Here is a 12,653-nt window from a genome sequence, read left to right as displayed (position 1 = left end):
GTGCTGATGCTGCAGAGTATTTTGCATTAGATCTGGCTAATGGTAGTATCGTCCAGAGCACCTTCCGGCAAGTTTCCGCAATTCAGACATAACTCTCTATTTTGGAGGCTTCTGTTGCTAGTAGTGGCACTTTCTCTAAATCTACACCTGTAGGTGAATCTTCATCTACTCCATCCAAGTCATCGCCGATTGTTCTCTCACCATCACCAAATAATTTGAGGAAGAACCTGTCATAGCTGGCCCAACAGGCGGTAAACATGGCGGCCAAATAGTCAACCATCCAATCTGGGTACCTGCCGTGCTTGTCGAGGAACATCTTTGCACTGCCAAAGAAGAATGCAAATATGGGTCCCCACACGGCCAAGAAAATGAAGCTACCAATTTGCTGTTTCGACGTGGTGGTATGGTAAGTTCTTATGTTGCTCAGAAAGTGTCTATATTCCATTGGCAGATTATGCTCGCCTGCACCGTCTGTGATTAATTTCAGATATCGAGCAGAAGGCTGTGCATAGTCTGGATTGGGTCGTAACGATTGCTCGCGGTGAGCGTACAAGGTGTGTGCTTTGAACGGTGTGCCCGATGGTTGCGCTGGAACAAGAAGATTTGGATCATCGTCAAGGGCGTAGCAATCTACCACAACATCATGATAGCCAGCTCCACCACCTTCTGTAGCTATTATGTGTGCATAGTCTTGCTTTGTGACCTCATAAACCACTCCTACAAGCCCTTTCTTCCAAGCATTTTTGTGGTATGGTGGCCGTGGCTTCTCCTCACCATCACTCGGAGCGTCTCGATACCTAGAGTTGGCAAAACATGGTTCACTGTATGGTATGCCCGGCAGGTCGAAGGTAAGAGCTATCGATGGTGCAACGATGTTGATCTGCGATAACGGTCGTATACCTCTCTTTCCCAAGAACGTTTCAGCTGCTAGGTTCGAACCATATCCCAAGTACAGGACTGTCTCATCATCCTGTTCCGCCGTCGAAGCTAAAGCCGTAACCTGTATAGAGTCGAATGCTTGATCATTCCTCGACCTCTGCCTGCGCTCAAGACTCGTCTTCAGTGTTGCGCGAAGGTCGTGCTGTAGCTTTTTCTGGCGCGATGATTTCGCAGGCAGTATTGGCTCGACCGTTTCTGCGATAGAGGATACCGCGACTGCAGCTGGCAGGCTGCTTTCGCCCCTGTGATAGCTCTCCCTCGAGTCCATTGGATGTTGCGATGTGATGTTGATCTCTGAAGCTGAGTGCTGCTCGGTGCAAAGTATAGATCTCGAACCTAGCAACTCAAAGGGAGCTCAGTCGGAGATATCGCAACACGAGGCCGAAGCATTGCAGTAATCATGATGTCTTCCATGACAAATTCGGCCGCTCTTTCGTCCGTCGAGGTCATTTGCAACACATAACTCGTTACACTCTTTCCGCTGTTCAATCTCTTGAGCGGCTGTTGCCTACACTTAGTCGGTCGAGGTCTTTACATTGTTGATCAAAGACAGCATTGGAACGTCTATGCCAGTAGACAATCTTGAGTGACTGGAAGAGCTGTGGAGAGCACACAGGATATATATTGCAAGCTAAATTCAGGCTACTCTTGAACGAACATTCGACTGCATCGATTCACTACAGACCTCTTTCTCGTGCCTACACAAACCGAAACCCCCCCTTTCCGACATAATAGCCATTTCCGACCCATCATGGCTTGTCTATGCAGCTTCCTCCTTCGCTCTCTGCTCCTCCAGAGCCTGCTTGTTCCCAGCATTCGCATGCCCGCCCTTTTTGAAGAACGGGCTGTTCGTCATCTTCTCAAAGTCATGCAGCATCTCGGTATTTACGATGCTCATTTTGACCTCTTCTCCAGCTCGTGGTACCATCTCGTCTACATACTCCTCAATAGCAGCTTCTTGCGACTTACTCCCGTCTTTTACAGCAGCTAGGAGCTTGGTAAGGGAAGCGGCATCTGCTATACCATGGTTCAATCCCTGCCCGCGCTGAAAAGTCATGCTAATTGAGGTAAGCCATATACACCTCTCGAATTTTGCCTGAACTTACGGATGAGCAGCGTCCCCAGCAATAATCACACGACCGTTTCGTGTGTTCCACTTCTCTGGTACCCAGTATCCGAGCTTGTTCACCGACAACTTCGTCCCTTCAGGTATCCACAAGTTCGCACTCTTGAATGGTTCACCAAAAGTCTCGGCTCGTTTTTTGTGCTTCTCTAGACTCGAGACTTCGTCCTCTGAAAGGTCTGGTTCCAACGTCTTTTTCCATGTGCACTGTAACTGAAACACCCAAGTCTCTGGCTTGTCAGGATCTGGCACATCCTGTATGGCAACAAACAACCAATACCCCCTTGGATGGATAGCGTGATACATGATCGGGTGATGCCGCCGGACGTGACGCGCCTTTTCTGCGTCGTTGTAGCACACATGCAGGTTTATGGCATTGAATAGGACGCTATGAGCAGCTGCCTTGGACTCGTCATTGTCAAATATGAGATGCCGAGTCAGTGAGTGGGTTCCTTCGGCGCCGACAAGAAGTGTGCCCGTAGCAGAGCTTCCATCCTCGAACTGTGCCGTGACTGTTGTGTCAGTGTCGGAGTAAACAATGTCCTTGAGCTTCTTGTCGTACTATATACAATTGTGTTAGTTGATCAGGCCCACGACAGAATATACGGGGCCGTCTCTGCACGAGCATCTGCTAAGTGAAGTGCAATACTTCTCACGCAAGGCTCAGCACATATTCTGGCTCTGAACTGGCATAACTCTATTCGGATTGGACTGTACCTGCACATTTATGTCCTCAGCACAGAACGCCCTGAATTTACGTCGAGACACACGATATGTCCGCACCAAAGGGATATCAATGATCCATTCTCCGGTTTCGCCGTTAAATGTTGGCACCTTACCAGGCTCGGGAGGCTCGAAATTGGGGTCCACGGCAGTCGTGGACAGTTTGTTGTATTTATCTTCGTCAAAGCAGGTCTCCAGCAGAGGTAACCCCCACTAAGTATGTATGGTCAGTACATGTTCCCACTCAGTGAATTTCAAACAGTGATTCGGTCTCTTGCCGATAACCCAGCCTACGAGTGAGGGAATATTGACACAAGTATTTGGCGCTCTTGCTTACCTGAATTGACATGCCCCACTCTCGTGGTCGATAGTGTTTTGCCGAAGGCTCTGATTCGTAGACGGTGCAAGCTATTCCTTCCTGTGATCGTTAATTCGGTCGTCAGTCAGCTGCCGCGGAAAGCCTCACATGCCTTCTTCAATCCCTGAGCAATCAGAAGACCGACGATGCCTTATCTCATGTTAAATTAATGCCTCGCAACCATGCTGTCCATATCGTTTAGCGTACCGGCACCAATCACGAGCACTTTCTGCTCTACTTGTCGACTACCCATGGTTGCACTTTTAAGGGACAGGTTCTTGAGGAGCAACAGATCATAGAGAAGGAGCGTAACGAGATAGAGAGATTCGTGGGAACAGCAGCGAGCTGGAAGCTGAAGCAATAGAGCATTACCAGGTCATCGAGGCTACTGCAGCTCTTGCATAATGTTCTCTGCAACAGCGGCAGGACTGAAGAATCTTGCAAAGCCGTCGTTGCGGCCCGTTGGAGCACGAGGGCTGCTAAGACAAGTCTTGCAGAAGCTTGTTCCAAGAATTGTGCAAGCTCCTGGTCTGCAGCTGCAGGCAGTTGAAGTTGGATCTCGGAGGCGCATTCGCATGCCTGAGCAGAAGCAGTGATTCGTGGATGAAGAGACAGCCTGCGAAGCTATGCGCAACAGCTTTCAATCCGCGCGACTTAGAAGCATAAGAACAGCATGAAATCCAATGATCAATAAAGCTTGGCAATCCTTACCGCGTCGTGGAACAAACGATGCTCCACCTCGAATCCAACGACTAGTATTGATTTGCACTTCGATCGACAAAGAGGCCCCAATAGATGCATCGAAAGTGGACAGTTGACTCGAGGAGACCGTTTCAAGGCCTTCGAGACGAGCATCCTTCCTGTCTCGTCTTCTCCTTCGGGTAGCAGTCTGGTACCGACTTCTCCTGCATGCATCATGAAGCCTGCAGACGAGGACTACTCAAAAAGAGATCTCTTGCCAAAGGGCTCATTCTGTTCAAACATGTGTTGTCGTGACATGAACTGACTTGATAGACAGCGCACAAACGACGATTTCTCGCTCATTTGCGTTTGTCAACATTGAACGAAATGGCACAGTCGAGAGTGAACGTCTGTGATATAGAGCCTTACCAGGATCGGAGCGAAAAAGATACCTATTCGACCAGGGACCGACCGCTGGAACCAGAAGTACTTACAATTGAAGCAGACTCAGCGAGCGTCGATTCGGCTTATGGCGAGTCAGTAAAGTCAGGCTATCTGACTTCAATCGCGTCGGAAGTCCTTGCGGGCACGATGGAGAATGGCAGACGATATCATTCTTACGGAAGCGCCGAGTATACCTTTCCAAACGATGACAGAGAATGTATAGCTTGCTTTCGAAGCTTACCTGATTATGAAGGTCTGACATATAGTAGCAGAACGTCTCGACATGCAACATGCTATGATGACTTCTCTGATGAATAACCAGCTCTTCTGGGCACCTATCGATCCACAGCCCCTACGCGTCTTAGACATCGGCACGGGTACTGGCGGGTGGGCAATGGACTTCGCCGATATTGTACGTTGACATGAATGCTCAGCCAGATCAATCTGATCGTGTTGTAGTTTGAAAGTGCCGAAGTCATAGGTACAGATCTCAGCCCAATCCAATCGCCCTGGGTACCGCCCAATTGTTCCTTTGAGATTGACGATGCAGAACGAGAATGGACATTCAAGAGAGAATCCTTCGATTTTATACATGTTCGCAACCTTATTTGTTCGATACGAGATTGGCCAAAGCTATTGACTCAATGTCTGCTTCACACAAAGCCAGGTGGGTGGGTTGAATTTCAGATGAAACACATAGCCGTCACGAGTGACGACGATACACTCGCCGAAGACAGTGCCACGAAGCGGTGGGCAAAATTGTGCTTCGATGCATCCGCAAAAATGGGTGCTAGTTTTATGGAAACCACCAAGATCAAAGAGAGAATGGAAGAAGTCGGTTTTGTCGATGTGCAAGGGTATATCTGCAAAATCCCAATTGGTTCATGGCCAAAGAACAAGCATTTGAAGAGAGTTGGTGCTCTTGAACTAGTGAATATGGTTGATGGCATCGAAGGTTTATCTTTGAGACTTCTTTCCAAAGTGCTGGGCATGAGGCCGGAGGATGTTCAAATACTGTTGATGGAGGTAAGAGGAGAAGTGAAGAACAGTAAGATACACAGCTACTACCCCTTTTATGTGGTCTTTGGCAGAAAACCTTAGCGATGAAATGGCCTATCCGGAAAATAGTGGTTCCAGGGATTATTCAAGAAGTCATACCATAGCGACCTGGCATTACGAATCCACGAGTCGACGGATTTGAGTCACTGTTCCCTAGGGCAAAGAGGCAGAGTCGATGCTGTGTGACCCGGGGTGTCCGCACTGCGTCTCCTTCACGAATGCATATTGCCCATTTCCAGAACGGTGCCAGGAATTCTGCTGGTAACGCCGCAATCACAAGCTATGCCTCTAGCTGTTGTTTAGATTGAGCAATACCGTCTCAGATCTCGTGTGCCTTTATTCTTCCACCTCATGCAAGCAGCGCAGCAATATATGCCGTAGTCTACTATTGAAATTGAGTTTTCAGCTTCGAACTTTCATGTACAAAAGTAATAAGCTCCCTTTCTTAGTCCATAAGCATGCTTCTCGTAGAATACGACCCGTGCCTTGCTGAATGCGGCGGCCCTACCAAATATTAGCTCAGAAAGCCACATTGGCCAAACTCGTAGACTGTTCTTTGTGAAGGCTGGTACATGTTTAAGAGAGTACTCACATTCTTGTTCTTCGTTCTTCGTCTGCGTCTGCAATTGTAACTTTTCTGACATTGTCCCTGAAATACTGGTTGATAAAAGATGACATGTCGCCACTAAAAGATGATGGAAAAGCTGACTTTATCGACACTGAAATTGTCCTGAAATAAACGTGGTGCATGTCGGCACAAAATTGCTTACATGTGAGCATAACAGGTACAGGATCAACGCCTATACCACTTTTCAGCATGGTCCCGACCAATGTCAGAATAGTAGCTAGCTCTTACCTCGATCCTTGAACATGAACCCGTCCCTTGTGCTGTTCCTGTATCCCACGACTCTAATCGGTCCAGATTCAACGAGCTTCTCAAAGATCTTTTGTCGTATCTCTGTTGGCAACGTATTTAATCTCAAGCGTTGCTCTTGGGTTTGTGTCTGCACAAGCGATCCGTCATTCGTGCTCATTCTGACATATCCATATGATTCAATATTAGACTGGTAGATAACTCCGAATGGATTTGTTTCAATGGGCCAGTGCCGTAACGGTAGTGATGGCTTGAGATTCTTTGCCAGTACAGTAAGGTGATCTTTTAGGACATTGAGCATCCAGCAGACCAGTGCAGTAATGGTGACGGTAAGACTGCCACGATTGTTGCTGTTCAAGGGAATAAGTCACTGAACCATAAAGATTTGAATGTGCAAGGTTGTGATTTTGTTGTACACGGGGTGAGAAGAGGAAGTGTCAGTAGTGGATGCATCTTTTGGTGAAGCAGCAAGAAGAAAGCCCGCCTTGTGGTTCGGGAAGTGACGAGCCGGGTATCGATCAGGCGGAATAGCACTTTCCTGTTCTAATGATCATTTATTTGGACTCCTGCCATCGATTCTAGAAAGTGGCTCAACTAAGGTTCGAGGGAATTGACGACATAGCATTCATAGAAAAGAAGGAAAACGATATGTTCGAAGCTCGCGGATGTAACACATCGCTAAAGATTGGGCTCCGTCTCACGCATAAAAGTGAGCAGATATACATATTGCTGATGCAAGACCAAAAGCAATAACAGTGGCGAAAGTGTCGCGTGCCTGATTCTAGGTGGAAGCCTATTAGGAAAGGAGTCACACGAACGAAAAGAGGTTCGGAATCAATGGATGTGACCTTGAACGAGGCAAATGACTCGTGATATGCAGCTACGCGGTTCCTTCGCTAACAAACAGCCGTTTGTGAGGTCGATAGTGCATGCATCCACGGCAAAATTTCGGGGTTCTCATTTCCATTGAATCCAGTCATTACACTAAATCCGGCAGAACTCCCCAGCCGTGCACTCTGTGCCTTCATTGCCCTTCACTCCTCAAGGTAGATGATTTCCATCCAACTAAACCATGTAAGATATGACCTTTCCAGGCTCATGGTTGCCGCTTACCTGTACCTTCTCCTCCTAAGTTTCTTCTTGCCCTTCGTTCGGTCCGCGCCGTTACTTACAGACAATGGCAAGCCAGTGTCTTCCGATGTATTCGAGTCGTTAGAAGAGTTAGCCCGCATTGTCGACATCTCATACTGCGTGGGCAGTACAGGCATTCAGAAGCCCTTCAAGTGCCTGGGCAGATGCTATGAGTTCGAGGGATTTGATCTTGTTACGACATGGAACACTGGGCCACTTCTGTCGGACTCATGCGGTTACATTGCGGTCTCACACGCGCCATTCGAAAAACGAGTTCTGGTGGTCTTCAGAGGCACATACTCTATTGCTAATACGATAGCCGATCTGTCGACGAGACACGCCGAGTATCTTCCCTTCCTTCCAGGCAACAACAGCAGCGAATCCTGTGTTCTGGGAAGGTCTGGTGGCAAGGTGGAGAATAGTTTACTGCAATCCATGGCAAAGAACGAGAAGGGACCATCTGCCGAGTCTACTTGCACCAACTGCACGATTCATAGCGGATTTTGGACCTCATGGCAAAACACAAGGTGTACAATCATTCCTCACGTTGAGAAAGCGCTGCAGGATTATCCAGATTACAAGCTCGTCCTGGTTGGTCATTCTCTTGGAGGAGCAGTCGCCGCCATTGCGGCTCTAGAGCTCGAGGCTCGTGGTTACAGTCCATATGTAACTACTTTCGGCGAACCACGAATTGGGAATAGACAGCTCAATCAGTACATTGACCGCAAATTCAACTTGAATGGCACTACCATGGATAATGCTACTTTCCGCCGGGTTACTCACGTCGACGATCCAGTACCACTGCTGCCATTAGAGGAGTGGGGATACGAAATGCACGCTGGTGAGATATACATCTCAAATCCTTCTCTACCTCCAGGTCGTAAAGACGTCCATGTTTGCATTGGCGATGCAGACGCGACATGCATTGCTGGTGGGAGCAACACAGCAGAGGCAAAGTCAGTCAGCTCTGGTGAAGTAGCAGCATTTGGATGCAGCGTGCCCGACAGATACAAATTGTGGCAGCTCTTCTTTGCGCACAGAGATTATTTCTGGCGTCTAGGACTATGTGTACCTGGCGGCGATCCGTGGGACTGGCATCGAGGACGTTCGGTGCAGGATAGCAATTCTCATGAAGACGAACTTTGATGGCAAACGGCCCTTTCGTAGGCAGTATGAGCACAGATCCACGCAGTATTTACGCGTTAAATTGCATCAACGCTATAGTGATGAGCGACGCATCTTCCTTTCCATAGCTCACAGATCCCTAATTTGACATACAACATTGTTTTGCTTGAATGGTCCTTTCAATGGCATGACTACGTACCTGTTCGCGACTTTAGGTTTGGCGCACAAACTCATATGTTGTTTGTCGCCATCATTACCATCTTTTGTCTTCGCTATGTTCATCGAATCCGGTTTGCTCCACTTTTATAGATATCGAAACCAAATACTAAAGCTTAGTATACGACGAAGAGTCGTGAGTACATTCTCGCATCGTTGATGTAATCAGTAATACGTATTGCACAGCAATCTCCAGATCTTACCCACGTTGTCACCGTACCTGACGAATTAGTATTCACAGCACCATCCACCTGGCCTCTCTACAGCTCTCTTCTACACAAACTAGCCAAGATGGCATCACAACTTCTTCCACTGGGTACAAAAGTATTACGAACAATTCGTGACAGCACTAACGCCCGCAGAACTTATCGACAAATGTGTCGGTAGTAAGATCTGGGTTGTTATGAAGGGTGACAAGGGTATGTTTAATCAACACATATTCCAAGACTGCTTGGCGACAAGAAGAAGTCGAAGAAGAATACTTGAACGCTTCTCGATACTTCAAAGATAGAAAATACATCAGAGGGTTACAGCACGAGGCCTATGACAATGCGACTAACAAGAAGACACAGAATTTACAGGCACGCTTCTTGGATTCGACGATTACGTGAACATGGTGCTGGAGGACGTAACGGAATTGTAAGTTTGAGCTACACGTTGCAAAGTGAATCAGCCTTGAGAGAGGGAGTGCTGACCATGGACCACATATAGTGATTATGCAGGTGGGCAGACGAAGATGCCCAAATGCTTGCTCAATGGAAACAACGTATGCATGGTGAGTAGGGAGATACCGCAACCTTGAGTACGGGAGCTGATGTGAGTAGCTTATACCAGGTGGAGAGGGACCTGTTGCAACGTCTTGATCTATGGCATGCATAAGAACTGCTGCTGCAGCACGTCAGGCTATATGCGACTATAACGAGCAGTAAGGTAACTGGCGGACATTCGGGACATAACTCTAAGACCCAAGAAGCGCTACATCGGGCTATTTGCCGAATGCTATCACATTTCACGAATAGCAAGCGCGAAATCAAAAAAGACAAAGACAGGAAAACGTCTGTACCACCCTCCCGAAGGTTAGCCTGGAAGGTGGCCTAGTAGTGCTATATACTCCCTTCGACCGTTGAAGACAAGCTTGGTTGTCATATTCTCGAATATGCGCGCCATATCGCGATGCTCAAGGCCAACCGTCAAAGCCCGGAGAGCAAGTCCAGAAGAGATTGTTAGGTCCAGCGTATGCAGTTTCCTCTACCCTTTCATAGAGGCATGGCTTAAGTGTCCGACCAGTTGCAATGAGTCCTCCAAAATACACAGATTGAAATGCTTCTCAGTGATTGCCATACCTCACAGTAGTTCGTACTGGGTGCCACTGATCAAGCTGAGTCATCGTAGGCTGAAACATAGCATCATGTTCAAGAGTACGAATTTTGCTGCAATAATGGTAACGGCGAAGCAGCGATCTGTGCTCGCAACCTCAGCTTAGGAGGAGGAGTTACTGTAAACACCGCTTCTAGACATATTGGATGGACATCTTATCGTGCTATCTTCATGGTTGAAAGAAGCGTCCTTGTTAGGTCTGGCCGTAGTCGAGGCGGTGGTCGTCGTCTCATAGATCGACTACCACGACAAGTATTTCCGACCCTTTTCCTGACGCCTCTTCAATATCTTCTGGCCATCCTTTGTCCTCAGCCTCGAAAGATAGCCATGTCTACGTTTCTGTACTCTTCTCGAAGGATTAAACGTCCGTCTCGGCGCCCCGACAGCCGCTGAAGCGGAGAAGAATCGCGCTTGTACTCTGGAAGCCGATGTTACCGCTGGTACGGCGCTCAGCAATCGTGGTGTCCTCGTCTGGGAAGATAGTGAGAGGCTCGAGAAAGTGGAGGAGAGGCTTAACAATGGTGAAGATTGCCGTATGACTGGGGTTGGTAAATATTGCCTTGAAGCCGCGGGTGTTCTCCTCATAGTACTGAAAGCTCTGGCAGGATATGTTAGCGTTATGGTCGCAAAGAATCTGGGCCCGGTAGTAATAACCTTCGACTCGGCACCTGATACGTGCGAGATGGCATTGTGTCAAAGATGCATTTTACAAATCTTCCGCATATGCGACACATCTTGAGCTTTGAATTCCTGTATGGCTGTGGATTATAGGTTGTGGACGGCTGGATAGGGAAGTTGAAGTGGTCTGTTAATGCATGGATGAGTCGTCCTTGCCCTTTGCTTACGGACTCGGCTCACCTTCCCGCCGAAGCACTCTTGTCTGGCCGTGGTTTCCTCCGAAAAAGTACGTCAATGGTGCACTCGCGTGTGCTGTGGCCTTTTACGAGGTGAACGTCTGCATATGTTGTGATTACTTTACCCTTCACCCAGCAAGACCATCTATTCCATTTCGCTGCCGCTGCATGAACAGATGTTAGTGACTTCGCAATCCACATAGGTTTATATTCAAGACTTCCTGCTCCTCATCTCCTCGAATATGGCTTCTCTGCTCGCGTCGTTGAGCGATCTGCCTCGAGTAAGCCTGCTTCTACTACTTCTAACCTACTGATTGCTGATTTACAACAGCGTATTTCGCTCTTCCTCGACAGACCCGGCTTTCCGTGGAAGAGGCTCGTCCTGGGCTTCTCCATTGGTCAATACGTTTTCGAATCCCTCCTCTCCCTACGACAATACCAGGTCTTGAAACGAACCAAGCCTCCAAAAACTCTTGAGGATGAGGTCTCACAAGAAGTGTTCGACAAGAGCCAGGCATACGGTCGTGCTAAGTCAAAGTTTGGGTTTATTTCTAATCTCTACAACCTTACCACCAATGTCGCCATTTACCAGTTCGATGTCTTACCCAAGCTATGGACTCTGACGGGGACATGGTTAGCCAACTACGCACCTGAACGCTTCTCGGGCGAGATATCGCATTCTATCTTGTTCTTCTTCACTTTCAACTTCATTTCACAACTCCTGTCTTTACCAACATCTTACTACAGCACATTCGTGCTCGAAGAAAAGTTTGGTTTCAACAAGCAGACAAGAAAACTGTTCTTCACGGATCTACTAAAGTCGCAAGGTCTGATGGTTGCTCTCGGAACCCCAATCCTTGCTGTCTTCCTGAAGATCATTCAATCCACTGGTCCTCAATTCTTCTACTATCTCTGGGTCTTTGCGGTAACGGTGCAGGTCTTTGGCATTACCATCTTCCCAATCTTCATCCAACCTCTCTTCAATAAATTGTCACCACTAGAGCCCGGCGAGCTGCGAGAGCGTGTCGAGAAGCTGGGTACGCGCCTGAAGTTCCCGCTCACAGAGCTGTACACCATCGATGGTAGCAAGAGGAGCGCTCACAGCAATGCATACTTCTATGGTCTGCCTTGGAAGAAGCATATCGTCATATACGATACCCTCATCGCCAAGAGTGAGCCTGTTGAAATTGAAGCCGTCCTTGGTCACGAGCTAGGTCATTGGAGTCTCTCGCACACCACTAAGCTCCTCGGTATTGCTCAGGCTCATCTCTTCTACGTCTTCGCTCTGTTTAGCATCTTCATTCACAACAACTCTCTCTATCATTCTTTTGGCTTTCACGACTCGCATCCTATCATGATCGGTTTCATCCTCTTCAGTGAGGCCTTGTCGCCAATGGACACAGTCATTAGATTCTTGATGAACATCCTGAGCAGGAAGTTTGAGTTTGAGGCCGACAAATTTGCCTTGGATCTAGGCTACAAGAAGGAGTTGGCTCGAAGTTTGATCAAGCTCCAGATCGAAAACTTGAGCACGATGGACGCAGACTGGTTGTACGCCAGTTACCACTACAGCCATCCAATTCTGACCGAACGGTTGAAGGCGTTGAACTGGAAGAGCGATGGCAAAGTATCGTCGGTCGACGTGAAGCTGAATGGAGACGGAAAGGTCGTGAAGGCCACAGACCGAGAATTGTAGGCTCGTCGGTGTTCGAAAAGTCCAGAAAATACTGGGGCTCCCTCCGAATAAGC

The 12,653-nt window shown here is 48.0% G+C and overlaps 4 protein-coding genes across 4 annotated transcripts; 2 read left to right on the top strand and 2 right to left on the bottom strand.

Moving 5' to 3' along the window:
* Nucleotides 1-82: 82 nt before the first annotated feature.
* Nucleotides 83-1,207, bottom strand: LTR64_007405 (uncharacterized protein; the record flags this gene model as incomplete). The annotated part of the gene is made up of 2 exons (XM_064901725.1): nucleotides 83-117; nucleotides 202-1,207. 2 exons carry the CDS (start codon nucleotides 1,205-1,207, stop codon nucleotides 83-85), a joined length of 1,041 nt encoding a protein of 346 aa, XP_064752801.1.
* Nucleotides 1,208-1,699: 492 nt separating this feature from the next.
* Nucleotides 1,700-3,134, bottom strand: LTR64_007404 (uncharacterized protein; the record flags this gene model as incomplete). Its single annotated transcript, XM_064901724.1, has 4 exons — nucleotides 1,700-1,997; nucleotides 2,046-2,623; nucleotides 2,780-2,998; nucleotides 3,123-3,134. 4 exons carry the CDS (start codon nucleotides 3,132-3,134, stop codon nucleotides 1,700-1,702), a joined length of 1,107 nt encoding a protein of 368 aa, XP_064752800.1.
* Nucleotides 3,135-7,299: 4,165 nt separating this feature from the next.
* LTR64_007403 (uncharacterized protein) lies at nucleotides 7,300-8,478 on the top strand (the record flags this gene model as incomplete). The annotated part of the gene is made up of 1 exon (XM_064901723.1): nucleotides 7,300-8,478. The coding sequence occupies one exon, from the start codon at nucleotides 7,300-7,302 to the stop codon at nucleotides 8,476-8,478; it is 1,179 nt and encodes a 392-aa protein (XP_064752799.1).
* A 2,668-nt stretch (nucleotides 8,479-11,146) lies between these two features.
* On the top strand, nucleotides 11,147-12,600 carry STE24 (zinc metalloprotease; the record flags this gene model as incomplete). The annotated part of the gene is made up of 2 exons (XM_064901722.1): nucleotides 11,147-11,185; nucleotides 11,236-12,600. 2 exons carry the CDS (start codon nucleotides 11,147-11,149, stop codon nucleotides 12,598-12,600), a joined length of 1,404 nt encoding a protein of 467 aa, XP_064752798.1.
* Between the last annotated feature and the right edge of the window lie 53 nt (nucleotides 12,601-12,653).

This window comes from Lithohypha guttulata, assembly GCF_036872675.1.
Source record: "Lithohypha guttulata strain CCFEE 5908 chromosome Unknown scaffold_5, whole genome shotgun sequence".
In the NCBI taxonomy this organism is placed as follows: Eukaryota; Fungi; Ascomycota; class Eurotiomycetes; order Chaetothyriales; family Trichomeriaceae; genus Lithohypha; species Lithohypha guttulata.
This window is presented reverse-complemented; position numbering and strand designations above follow the sequence as displayed.